We start from the raw sequence: 13,603 nt of genomic DNA, 5'->3' as shown, positions 1-13,603 counted from the left end.
TTTCATATACCTTTGACTATTGGATGTTCTTATAGGCACTATAGTATTGCCAGCCTAATCTCGGGAGTTGATAGGCTTGAAGGCATAAACAGCGTAATGCTTGAGGCACAGCGAAGAGCTGCTGGCAAATGCAGGAAAGTGCTGTTTGAATGAATGCTTACGAGCCTGCTGCTGCCTACCACCGCTCAGTCAGACTGCTCTAACAAATATCAAATCATAGACTTAATTATAATATAATAAACACACAGAAACACGAGCCTTAGGTCATTAATATGGTCAAATCTGGAAACTATCATTTAGAAAACAAATGTTTATTCTTTCAGTGAAATACGGATCCGTTCTGTATTTTATCTAACGGGTGGCATCCCTAAGTCTAAATATTGCTGTTACATTGCACAACCTTCAATGTTATGTCATAATTATGTAAAATACTGGCTCCTTGCTGCACTCGAGTAACAGGTAGTCAGCCTGCCAGGCAGTCTTCTCGTGGATTGCAATTTAATCGGCCATAATTGGCCATGCCGATTAATCGGTCGACCTCTAGTCAGGCATTCTACCACTGTGTACTCTCTGTTTAGGGACAAATAGCATTCTAGTTTGCTCTGTTTTTTTGTTAATTCTTTCCAATGTGTCAAGTAATTATCTTTCTGTTTTGTCATGATTTGGTTGGGTCTAATTCTGTTGCTGTCCTGGGGCTCTGTGGGGTCTGTTTGTGTTTGTGAACAGAGCCCCAGGACCAGCTTGCTTAGGGGACTCTTCTCCAGGTTCATCTCTCTGTAGGTGATGGCTCTGTTACGGAAGGTTTGGGAATCGCTTCCTTTTAGGTGGTTGTAGAATTTAACGGCTCTTTTCTGGATTTTTGATAATTAGCTGGTATCGGCCTAATTCTGCTCTGCATGGATTATTTGGTGTTTTACGTTGGACACAGAGGATATTTTGGTGTTTGTCCCATTTTGTGAATTCTTTGTGTTGTTTGTTGAGAGTTTTCCAATTTTCCCAGAAGTGGTTAGAATCTATGGATTCTTCAGTTACATTGAGCTGATTTCCTGACGTGCTGTTCCTTCTTTATCCGTAGTGTATTTCTGTATTGTTTTTAGTGCAGGGTTATCGGAGAGAGAGAGAGAGGGAAAAAAAAAAGATTTGTATTTTTTGGGGTTCAATTTTTATTTTCATTTGGGAAATCTGTTCAAGTATTTCCACGCACAACAGAGAGACACGTAACGATATACAAATGTAAAACAAGGTTTGAAATGATTACGTTTTAGTCAAATATTATGTCTGTTTGGGCTTCTTGCGGTCAATTTACGGTCTAGTAGTTATTTGTAATTATGTTCTGGCCCTCGACCACTAAAGAAATCCACAGCTGAATCTAGTTGTTTAGTGATTCAACATAGTGAAGATCTCAGGTTTTCTGGGTCTCTATGATTTTGGTTGGACAGGTTTCTACATTTCTTCCTTAGGTTTTTGCATTCTTTATCACTGAACGATCATTTTGGGGTAAGAAATATTCTCTTAGGTCTGAGTATTTGTCACAGTGTAATAGGAAATGCAGCTCTGTCTCTACCTCTCCCCTGGAGCAGAGTGAGCACAGCCTGTCCTCTCTGGGCAGCCAGACTGTCCTCTCTGGGCAGCCAGACTGTCCTCTCTGGGCAGCCAGACTGTCCTCTCTGGGCAGCCAGACTGTCCTCTCTGGGCAGCCAGACTGTCCTCTCTGGGCAGCCAGGTTGGTCTGTGACGACCGGTCTCTATAGCCAGACTGTCCTCTCTGAGTCTCTACCTAGTCAGTGTTTTCCATCAGTCACAGTGGTCAGATAATCTGCCACCATGTACTGTACCTCCTCTCTCCCTCTCTCTCCCTTTCTCTCTCCCTCCCTCTTCCTCTCCCTCTCTCTCTCTATCTCTCTCCCTCCCTCCCTCCCTCCCTCCCTCCCTCTCTCTCTCTCTCTCCCCCTCCCTCTCGCCCTTTCTACCTCCCTCCCTCTCTCCCCCTCCTTCTCTCTCTCTCTCCCCCTCGCCCTTTCTACCTCCCTCCCTCTCTCCCTCTCTCCCCCTCCCTCTCGCCCTCTCTCTCTCTCCCCCTCCCTCTCGCCCTTTCTACCTCCCTCCCTCTCTCCCCTTCCTTCTCTCCCTCTCTAACAGTATATTTTCTCTTCCCCCCCCCAGGTGTTGTTTGATCTGAACCAGTTAGGAGATGATTTGTGTCTGAAGTTCTCCCGGAGGAAATATTCTCCTCGTCCACAACAACAACACAACGACGACGACACGACAACGACAACGACGACACAGACTTTGAGCAGGACAGTCAGCTAATAGACTGATAGGATGACCCCTGACCTTTGCACTGAGAGAATGTTATGGTGGTTCCATGGCAACAGGGAATAGCCATATGTCCTAATAATGTGTCCTTTACCCTAAAGTGTGCACTCCGACCCCACGAATATAAAAAGCATTGGATTGGTGTAAGCATGGGTTAGACAGTATCCGCCATTTTGTCTTGTACCAGTCCATAATGGAAAGTGAACAGGTCACACAAAGACAGATTGTTGGGATACTGAGTGGGCCTCTGTCTTCCCTGAGACCCCACTCTCTCAATACACAGAGAGAGTGGGGTCTCATCTCTACCAGTCCAATACACAGAGAGAGTGGGGTCTCATCTCTACCAGTCCAATACACTGAGAGAGTGGGGTCTCATCTCTACCAGTCCAATACACAGAGAGAGTGGGGTCTCATCTCTACCGGTCTAATACACAGAGAGAGTGGGGTCTCATCTCTACCAGTCCAATACGCTGAGAGAGTGGGGTCTCATCTCTACCAGTCCAATACACAGAGAGAGTGGGGTCTCATCTCTACCAGTCCAATACACAGAGAGAGTGGGGTCTCATCTCTACCAGTCCAATACACTGAGAGAGTGGGGTCTCATCTCTACCAGTCCAATACGCTGAGAGAGTGGGGTCTCATCTCTACCAGTCCAATACACAGAGAGAGTGGGGTCTCATCTCTACCAGTCCAATACGCTGAGAGAGTGGGGTCTCGTCTCTACCGGTCTAATACACTGAGAGAGTGGGGTCTCATCTCTACCGGTCTAATACACTGAGAGAGTGGGGTCTCATCTCTACCGGTCTAATACACTGAGAGAGTGGGGTCTCATCTCTACCGGTCTAATACACAGAGAGAGTGGGGTCTCATCTCTACCAGTCCAATACACAGAGAGAGTGGGGTCTCATCTCTACCGGTCTAATACACTGAGAGAGTGGGGTCTCATCTCTACCGGTCTAATACACAGAGAGAGTGGGGTCTCATCTCTACCAGTCCAATACACAGAGAGAGTGGGGTCTCATCTCTACCAGTCCAATACACAGAGAGAGTGGGGTCTCATCTCTACCAGTCCAATACACAGAGAGAGTGGGGTCTCATCTCTACCAGTCCAATACGCTGAGAGAGTGGGGTCTCGTCTCTACCAGTCCAATACACTGAGAGAGTGGGGTCTCATCTCTACCAGTCCAATACACTGAGAGAGTGGGGTCTCATCTCTACCGGTCTAATACACAGAGAGAGTGGGGTCTCATCTCTACCAGTCCAATACACTGAGAGAGTGGGGTCTCATCTCTACCAGTCCAATACACAGAGAGAGTGGGGTCTCATCTCTACCAGTCTAATACACAGAGAGAGTGGGGTCTCATCTCTACCAGTCCAATACACAGAGAGAGTGGGGTCTCATCTCTACCAGTCCAATACGCTGAGAGAGTGGGGTCTCGTCTCTACCAGTCCAATACACAGAGAGTGGGGTCTCATCTCTACCAGTCCAATACACTGAGAGAGTGGGGTCTCATCTCTACCAGTCTAATACACTGAGAGAGTGGGGTCTCATCTCTACCAGTCCAATACACAGAGAGAGTGGGGTCTCATCTCTACCAGTCCAATACACAGAGAGAGTGGGGTCTCATCTCTACCAGTCCAATACACAGAGAGAGTGGGGTCTCATCTCTACCGGTCTAATACACTGAGAGAGTGGGGTCTCATCTCTACCGGTCTAATACACTGAGAGAGTGGGGTCTCATCTCTACCAGTCCAATACACAGAGAGAGTGGGGTCTCATCTCTACCAGTCTAATACACTGAGAGAGTGGGGTCTCATCTCTACCAGTCCAATACACAGAGAGAGTGGGGTCTCATCTCTACCAGTCTAATACACAGAGAGAGTGGGGTCTCATCTCTACCAGTCTAATACACTGAGAGAGTGGGGTCTCATCTCTACCGGTCTAATACACTGAGAGAGTGGGGTCTCGTCTCTACCAGTCCAATACACAGAGAGAGTGGGGTCTCATCTCTACCAGTCCAATACACTGAGAGAGTGGGGTCTCATCTCTACCGGTCTAATACGCTGAGAGATTGGGGTCTCATCTCTATCTTATACAACCATAAGGAAAGTCCAGTGCCAACGGTGATGGCTGCTGCTCCATGCTGTATATAGCAGTATGTGTTCACATTACAATATCAATTAAGAGATCATATACATTTCTTGTCGTTATACAAGACAACCAATAATCCCAGGCTGTCACTGGAACTGAGAATGTTTTGTTAACTGGTTGGCACGATTTAAATTGTTCAAGGAATTAATGTATCTGATTTAAATAAATGTTATGTTAATTAATGTATCTGATTTAAATAAATGTTATGTTAATTAATGTATCTGATTTAAATAAATGTTATATTCATTAATGTATCTGAGTTAAATAAATGTTACATTAATTAATGTATCTGATTTAAATAAATGTTATATTAATTAATGTATCTGAGTTAAATGTTACATTTGTTGAATCTTTGGCATCATTAAATTGAAGACTGTGATTTTATCAAATCAATTCTTTGGAATTATTATTACGTGATTAAACTTACCATGTAACTGTAATTAACTAGGAAGTTGGGGCACCAAGGAAAATCTTAAGATTACAAAGTTATAATTTTCCTAACATAACTCTTCAGATATTTTAACATCTGATCAATTAGTCTTCGAATTAATGAATTATTCTTTACCTCACGTTAGTCTCATTCCAAACATCGTAAATTGTTTATCTGCACGAACCCAGTTTTTACTATGAATCATCCATACATCAATTGTCTTAGTCATTTATTTACTAACTAAATAATCACAGAAATGCATAAACAAACAAACAGTAGATATGGTTACAAGGAAATGATAGGTGGATGTTCCCTAGTGGGCTAAACCGACATGACGGCTTGGTGGACAAAGGGAAGTACAGAGAAGGGCGGGAATTACAAGAATCACTACACAGTTGATAATTATTAATTGAAATGTTAATCCTTCGCACATGAACGCTCATTCATTCGGGAATAACTGCAATCAATATAAATATATTTACGCTCAAAGTGTGTCGTCGTGATCTCTGTTGAAATCTTCCGTCTTTCTGTTGGAAAGTTAATCTGATCGTCTCTCGTGGTTCGGCTGGATACTTCAGAGTAACATTCAGAAATGTTCTTGTAGAATAGATGTTTCGGCAGTTGTCGGTCTTTGCGTTCAATGGTACATAATTCCTAGCCGCAGACTAGTAATTAGTATCGAAGAGTTGCTCTTATTCTGTCGGAATCGATAGTCTCAGAGTTAACAACAATCATTACAACCTTAGCTTATACTGAGATTCCTGTGGTCTCTACTCAACCTTATCTCCCTCGATGCTCGAGGTAGGCATGGTCTGAAGGGAATTTCCTCAGGTGGGGGTTATATTCGTAACAGTAGAAAAGGGCCAGATCGATGTCTGTGCTCATGGTGGCCGGGCCAATGATTTAGTTAAACTTTTAAACAGAAATACAATTCTGAGATAACAGAATCTGGGTGTAAGAGGGGAAAGGCACTCGCTATACCTACAGAGGGACCCGTCATGACACATCAATGAATGTACCTCTGTGTCCGTTGGGGCCATGACATGATCTACTTATTCAACTCAGTTTACTTTCTGTAGGAGCAGAATCCCTCTCTCGCTCTCCTCTCTCCTTCCTTCCCTCGCTCTCCTCTCTCCTTCCTTCCCTCGCTCTCCTCTCTCCTTCCTTCCCTCGCTCTCCTTCCCTCCCCCTCTTCTCTCCTTCCCCCAGCTCTCTCTCTCTCCTTCCCTCGCTCTCCTCTCTCCTTCCTTCCCTCGCTCTCCTCTCTCCTTCCTTCCCTCGCTCTCCTTCCCTCCTCCCTCTTGCTCTCCTTCCCCCACTCTCTTCTCTCCTTCCCTCGCTCTCCTCTCTCCTTCCTTCCCTCGCTCTCCTCTCTCCTTCCTTCCCTCGCTCTCCTCTCTCCTTCCTTCCCTCGCTCTCCTCTCTCCTTCCTTCCCTCGCTCTCCTCTCTCCTTCCTTCCCTCGCTCTCCTCTCTCCTTCCCTCGCTCTCCTCTCTCCTTCCTTCCCTCGCTCTCCTCTCTCCTTCCTTCCCTCGCTCTCCTCTCTCCTTCCTTCCCTCGCTCTCCTCTCTCCTTCCTCTCCCTCTCTCTCCCTCGCTCTCCTCTCTCCTTCCCTCGCTCTCCTCTCTCCTTCCTTCCCTCGCTCTCCTCTCTCCTTCCTTCCCTCGCTCTCCTCTCTCCTTCCTTCCCTCGCTCTCCTCTCTCCTTCCTTCCCTCGCTCTCCTCTCTCCTTCCTTCCCTCGCTCTCCCTCTCCTTCCTCTCTCCCCTCTTCTCTCCTTCCCCCACTCTCTTCTCTCCTTCCCTCGCTCTCCTCTCTCCTTCCTTCCCTCGCTCTCCTCTCTCCTTCCTTCCCTCGCTCTCCTCTCTCCTTCCTTCCCTCGCTCTCCTCTCTCCTTCCTTCCCTCGCTCTCCTCTCTCCTTCCTTCCCTCGCTCTCCTCTCTCCTTCCTTCCCTCGCTCTCCTCTCTCTTCCCTCGCTCTCCTCTCTCCTTCCTTCCCTCGCTCTCCTCTCTCCTTCCTTCCCTCGCTCTCCTCTCTCCTTCCCTCGCTCTCCTCTCTCCTTCCCTCGCTCTCCTCTCTCCTTCCCTCGCTCTCCTCTCTCCTTCCTTCCCTCGCTCTCCTCTCTCCTTCCTTCCCTCGCTCTCCTCTCTCCTTCCTTCCCTCGCTCTCCTCTCTCCTTCCTTCCCTCGCTCTCCTCTCTCCTTCCCTCGCTCTCCTCTCTCCTTCCTTCCCTCGCTCTCCTCTCTCCTTCCTTCCCTCGCTCTCCTCTCTCCTTCCTTCCCTCGCTCTCCTCTCCTTCCCTCCCTCTCTTCTCTCCTTCCCCCACTCTCTTCTCTCCTTCCCTCGCTCTCCTCTCTTCTTCCTTCCCTCGCTCTCCTCTCTCCTTCCTTCCCTCGCTCTCCTCTCTCCTTCCTTCCCTCGCTCTCCTCTCTCCTTCCTTCCCTCGCTCTCCTCTCTCCTTCCTTCCCTCGCTCTCCTCTCTCCTTCCTTCCCTCCCCCTCTTCTCTCCTTCCCCCACTCTCTTCTCTCCTTCCCTCGCTCTCCTCTCTCCTTCCTTCCCTCGCTCTCTTCTCTCCTTCCTTCCCTCGCTCTCCTCTCTCCTTCCTTCCCTCGCTCTCCTCTCTCCTTCCTTCCCTCGCTCTCCTCTCTCCTTCCTTCCCTCGCTCTCCTCTCTCCTTCCTTCCCTCGCTCTCCTCTCTCCTTCCTTCCCTCGCTCTCCTCTCTCCTTCCCTCGCTCTCCTCTCTCCTTCCTTCCCTCGCTCTCCTCTCTCCTTCCTTCCCTCGCTCTCCTCTCTCCTTCCTTCCCTCGCTCTCCTCTCTCCTTCCTTCCCTCGCTCTCCTCTCTCCTTCCTTCCCTCGCTCTCCTCTCTCCTTCCTTCCCTCGCTCTCCTCTCTCCTTCCTTCCCTCGCTCTCCTCTCTCCTTCCTTCCCTCGCTCTCCTCTCTCCTTCCTTTCCTCGCTCTCCTCTCTCCTTCCTTCCCTCGCTCTCCTCTCTCCTTCCTTCCCTCGCTCTCCTCTCTCCTTCCTTCCCTCGCTCTCTCTCCTTCCCTCGCTCTCCTCTCTCCTTCCCTCGCTCTCCTCTCTCCTTCCTTCCCTCGCTCTCCTCTCTCCTTCCTTCCCTCGCTCTCCTCTCTCCTTCCTTCCCTCGCTCTCCTCTCTCCTTCCTCTCGCTCTCCTCTCTCCTTCCCTCGCTCTCCTCTCTCCTTCCCTCGCTCTCCTTCTCTCCTTCCCTCGCTCTCCTTCTCTCCTTCCCTCGCTCTCCTCTCTCCTTCCTTCCCTCGCTCTCCTCTCTCCTTCCTTCCCTCGCTCTCCTCTCTCCTTCCCTCGCTCTCCTCTCTCCTTCCTTCCCTCGCTCTCCTCTCTCCTTCCTTCCCTCGCTCTCCTCTCTCCTTCCTTCCCTCGCTCTCCTCTCTCCTTCCTTCCCTCGCTCTCCTCTCTCCTTCCTTCCCTCGCTCTCCTCTCTCCTTCCTTCCCTCGCTCTCCTCTCTCCTTCCTTCCCTCGCTCTCCTCTCTCCTTCCTTCCCTCGCTCTCTCTCTCTCCTTCCCTCGCTCTCCTCTCTCCTTCCCTCGCTCTCCTCTCTCCTTCCTTCCCTCGCTCTCCTCTCTCCTTCCTTCCCTCGCTGTCCTCTCTCCTTCCTTCCCTCGCTCTCCTTCCCTCCCTCTTTCTCCTTCCCTCGCTCTCCTCTCTCCTTCCCCCGCTCTCCTCTCTCCTTCCTTCCCTCGCTCTCCTCTCTCCTTCCTTCCCTCGCTCTCCTCTCTCCTTCCTTCCCTCGCTCTCCTCTCTCCTTCCTTCCCTCGCTCTCCTCTCTCCTTCCTTCCCTCGCTCTCCTCTCTCCTTCCTTCCCTCGTTCTCCTCCTTCCTTCGCTCTCCTCTCTCCTTCCTTCCCTCGCTCTCCTCTCTCCTTCCTTCCCTCGCTCTCCTCTCTCCTTCCTTCCCTCGCTCTCCTCTCTCCTTCCTTCCCTCGCTCTCCTCTCTCCTTCCCTCCCGGTCTCCTTCTCTGGGCTCAACACTGTATCTTACTCTGACAGCACCAGTACCCTCCACCCTTACTCTGCAGCACCAGTACCCTCCACCCTTACTCTGCAGCACCAGTACCCTCCACCCTTACTCTGCAGCACCAGTACCCTCCACCCTTACTCTGCAGCACCAGTACCCTCCACCCTTACTCTGCAACACCAGTACCCTCCACCCTTACTCTGCAACACCAGTACCCTCCACCCTTACTCTGCAGCACCAGTACCCTCCACCCTTACTCTGCAACACCAGTACCCTCCACCCTTACTCTGCAGCACCAGTACCCTCCACCCTTACTCTGCAGCACCAGTACCCTCCACCCTTACTCTGCAGCACCAGTACCCTCCACCCTTACTCTGCAGCACCAGTACCCTCCACCCTTACTCTGCAGCACCAGTACCCTCCACCCTTACTCTGCAGCACCAGTACCCTCCACCCTTACTCTGCAGCACCAGTACCCTCCACCCTTACTCTGCAGCACCAGTACCCTCCACCCTTACTCTGCAGCACCAGTACCCTCCACCCTTACTCTGCAACACCAGTACCCTCCACCCTTACTCTGCAGCACCAGTACCCTCCACCCTTACTCTGCAGCACCAGTACCCTCCACCCTTACTCTGCAACACCAGTACCCTCCACCCTTACTCTGCAGCACCAGTACCCTCCACCCTTACTCTGCAACACCAGTACCCTCCACCCTTACTCTGCAGCACCAGTACCCTCCACCCTTACTCTGCAGCACCAGTACCCTCCACCCTTACTCTACAACACCAGTACCCTCCACCCTTACTCTGCAGCACCAGTACCCTCCACCCTTACTCTGCAGCACCAGTACCCTCCACCCTTACTCTGCAAGCACCAGTACCCTCCACCCTTACTCTGCAGCACCAGTACCCTCCACCCTTACTCTACAGCACCAGTACCCTCCACCCTTACTCTGCAGCACCAGTACCCTCCACCCTTACTCTGCAACACCAGTACCCTCCACCCTTACTCTGCAGCACCAGTACCCTCCACCCTTACTCTGCAGCACCAGTACCCTCCACCCTTACTCTGCAGCACCAGTACCCTCCACCCTTACTCTGCAGCACCAGTACCCTCCACCCTTACTCTGCAGCACCAGTACCCTCCACCCTTACTCTGCAGCACCAGTACCCTCCACCCTTACTCTACAACACCAGTACCCTCCACCCTTACTCTACAACACCAGTACCCTCCACCCTTACTCTGCAGCACCAGTACCCTCCACCCTTACTCTACAACACCAGTACCCTCCACCCTTACTCTACAGCACCAGTACCCTCCACCCTTACTCTGCAGCACCAGTACCCTCCACCCTTACTCTACAGCACCAGTACCCTCCACCCTTACTCTACAGCACCAGTACCCTCCACCCTTACTCTGCAGCACCAGTACCCTCCACCCTTACTCTGCAGCACCGCCCCCACCCACCCGCCCGTACCCTCCACCCTTACTCTGCAGCACCAGTACCCTCCACCCTTACTCTACAGCACCAGTACCCTCCACCCTTACTCTCCTACGGACTGTTTTCCTTTCCTACATCAGTCACTTCCCTACCTGATTAGTTCATTGTGGAGTTTCCCATTTATTAGTCAGCTGCAGACCAGGTGTACTGCAGGGCTGAGTGGGTCTTCACTGAAGTTTAGCTTAATACATTAAACCTGCTGTATGTGGAAAGGTTAGGGAGGGAGGTGGGGAGGGAGGGAGAGAGGTGGGGAGGGAGGGAGAGAGGTGGGGAGGGAGGGAGGGAGAGAGGTGGGGAGGGAGAGAGGTGGGGAGGGAGAGAGGGGGAGAGGTGGGGAGGTAGAGAGGTGGAGAGGGAAGGAGGGAGGGGAAGAGGTGGGGATGGATGGATGGAGGGAGGGATGGGGAGAGGTGGGGAGGGAGGGAGAGGTGGGGAGGGGGGAGAGAGGGAGGGAGGGGGGAGAGGTGGGGAGGGAGGGGGAGTGGTGGGGAGGGAGGGAGGGGGAGAGGTGGGGAGGGAGGGAGGGAGGGAGGGAGGGAGGGAGGGAGGGAGGGAGGGGGAGTGGTGGGGAGGGAGAGGTGGGGAGAGGGAGGGTTTGGTTTCTTCTCATCCTCTAAACCTGCAGTGGATGATCATTAGCCCGCTGGTGCCATTTCACTTCATAGTCCCGTTGTCCTTGTTCTCATTGTGTCTCCTCACATTGCCTGTTAACCACTAAAAACAACTACTCTCTTGTTTTTATTCAATGGAGCCGTTCTGTTTTGTGTTGAGGTTTTCTTTTATGTCTCTATCATAAACTGAGATGGGTTAGCTGAGCAGAGCTGGCAGAGGGAAAGGAGAGAGGGAGAGATGGGGAAAGAGAGGGAGGAACAGAAAGGGAGAGAGAAAGAAATCAATGTTTATTTGTCACATGCGCTGAATACAACAGGTGTAGTAGACCTCACAGTGAAATGCTGAATACAACAGGTGTAGTAGACCTTACAGTGAAATGCTGAATACAACAGGTGTAGTAGACCTCACAGTGAAATGCTGAATACAACAGGTGTAGACCTTACAGTGAAATGCTGAATACAACAGGTGTAGACCTTACAGTGAAATGCTGAATACAACAGGTGTTGTAGACCTCACAGTGAAATGCTGAATACAACAGGTGTAGACCTTACAGTGAAATGCTGAATACAACAGGTGTAGTAGACCTTACAGTGAAATGCTGAATACAACAGGTGTGGTAGACCTCACAGTGAAATGCTGAATACAACAGGTGTAGTAGACCTCACAGTGAAATGCTGAATACAACAGGTGTAGTAGACCTCACAGTGAAATGCTGAATACAACAGGTGTAGTAGACCTCACAGTGAAATGCTGAATACAACAGGTGTAGTAGACCTTACAGTGAAATGCTGAATACAACAGGTGTAGTAGACCTTACAGTGAAATGCTGAATACAACAGGTGTAGACCTCACAGTGAAATGCTGAATACAACAGGTGTAGTAGACCTCACAGTGAAATGCTGAATACAACAGGTGCAGTAGACCTTACAGTGAAATGCTGAATACAACAGGTGTAGTAGACCTTACAGTGAAATGCTGAATACAACAGGTGTAGTAGACCTCACAGTGAAATGCTGAATACAACAGGTGTAGTAGACCTCACAGTGAAATGCTGAATACAACAGGTGTAGTAGACCTCACAGTGAAATGCTGAATACAACAGGTGTAGTAGACCTCACATTGAAATGCTGAATACAACAGGTGTAGACCTTACAGTGAAATGCTTACTTACAGGCTCTAACCAATAGTGCGAAAAAAAAAAAGTGTGTGTGTGTGTGTAGGTAAGTAAAGAAATAAAACAACAGTAAAAAGACATTTGAAAATAAAAGTAGCGAGGCTATATACAGACACCGGTTAGTCAGGCTTATTGAGGTAGTATGTACATGTGGGTATGGTTAAAGTGACTATGCATATATGATGAACAGAGAGTAGCAGTAGAGTAAGAGAGGGGTTGGCGGGTGGTGGGTGGGACACAATGCAGATAGCCCGGTTAGCCACTGTGCGGGAGCACTGGTTGGTCGGCCCAATTGAGGTAGTATGTACATGAATGTATAGTTAAAGTGACTATGCATATATGATAAACAGAGAGTAGCAGCAACGTAAAAAGAGGGGTTGGGTGGGGGGGCACACAATGCAAATAGTCTGGGTAACCATTTGGTTACCTGTTCAGGAGTCTTATGGCTTGGGGGTAAAAACTGTTGAGAAGCCTTTTTGTCCTAGACTTGGCACTCGGTACCGCTTGCCATGCGGTAGTAGAGAGAACAGTCTATGACTAGGGTGGCTGGGGTCTTTGACAATTTTTAGGGCCTTCCTCTGACACCACCTGGTGTAGAGGTCCTGGATGGCAGGAAGCTTGGCCCCAGTGATGTACTGGGCCTTAAGCACTACCCTCTGTAGTGCCTTGCGGTCAGAGGCCGAGCAATTGCCATACCAGGCAGTGATGCAACAGGTCAGGATGCTCTCGATGGTGCAGCTGTAGAACCTTTTGAGGATCTCAGGACCCATGCCAAATCTTTTTAGTTTCCTGAGGGGGAATAGGCTTTGTCGTGCCCTCTTCACGACTGTCTTGGTGTGTTTGGACCATTCTAGTTTGTTGTTGATGTGGACACCGAGGAACTTGAAGCTCTCAACCTGCTCCACTACAGCTCCGTCGATGTGAATGGGGGCATGCTCGGCCCTCCATTTCCTGTAGTCCACAATCATCTCCTTAGTCTTGGTTACGTTTAGGGATAGGTTGTCATTCTGGCACCACACTGCCAGGTTTCTGACCTCCTCCCTATAGGCTGTCTCATCGTTGTCGGTGATCAGGCCAACCACTGTTGTGTCGTCTGCAAACTTAATGATGGTTTTGGAGTCGTGCCAGGCCATGGTTTTATGGTCTAGAGTCTGGGTCTAGGGTCTGGGTCTAGGGTCTGGGTCTAGGGTCTGGGTCTAGGGTCTGGGTCTAGGGTCTGGGTCTAGGGTCTGGGGTCTGGGTCACTGTATAGTGTTTCAGACTGAAGGACAAACCATGATCTTCCTTCCTTCTAATTTTCATCCCTTATTAGCTAAATACCCTGTTCTTATTTGGGGATAATCTGTATTGACCTTAACGACCACGAGTTAAATGCCCTGTAGATGTTGTCAGCCCCTGCGCCGTCTTCCTCTAGTTGG

At 50.0% G+C, this 13,603-nt stretch overlaps 1 protein-coding gene across 1 annotated transcript in view; it reads left to right on the top strand.

The window, feature by feature from the left end:
* The window catches only part of LOC106591118 (serine palmitoyltransferase 3), a 100,126-nt gene extending 95,265 nt beyond the window's left edge, over positions 1-4,861 (top strand). The window contains exon 12 of the mRNA XM_045710244.2: positions 2,164-4,861. Coding sequence (XP_045566200.1) covers positions 2,164-2,310 — 147 coding nt within the window. The 3' untranslated portion in view covers positions 2,311-4,861. The remainder of the gene's footprint in view (positions 1-2,163) is intronic.
* The last annotated feature ends 8,742 nt before the right edge of the window (positions 4,862-13,603 follow it).

This window comes from Salmo salar, chromosome 28 (genome assembly GCF_965601325.2).
Source record: "Salmo salar chromosome 28, fSalSal1, whole genome shotgun sequence".
NCBI classification, from domain to species: domain Eukaryota; kingdom Metazoa; phylum Chordata; class Actinopteri; order Salmoniformes; family Salmonidae; genus Salmo; species Salmo salar.
This window is presented reverse-complemented; position numbering and strand designations above follow the sequence as displayed.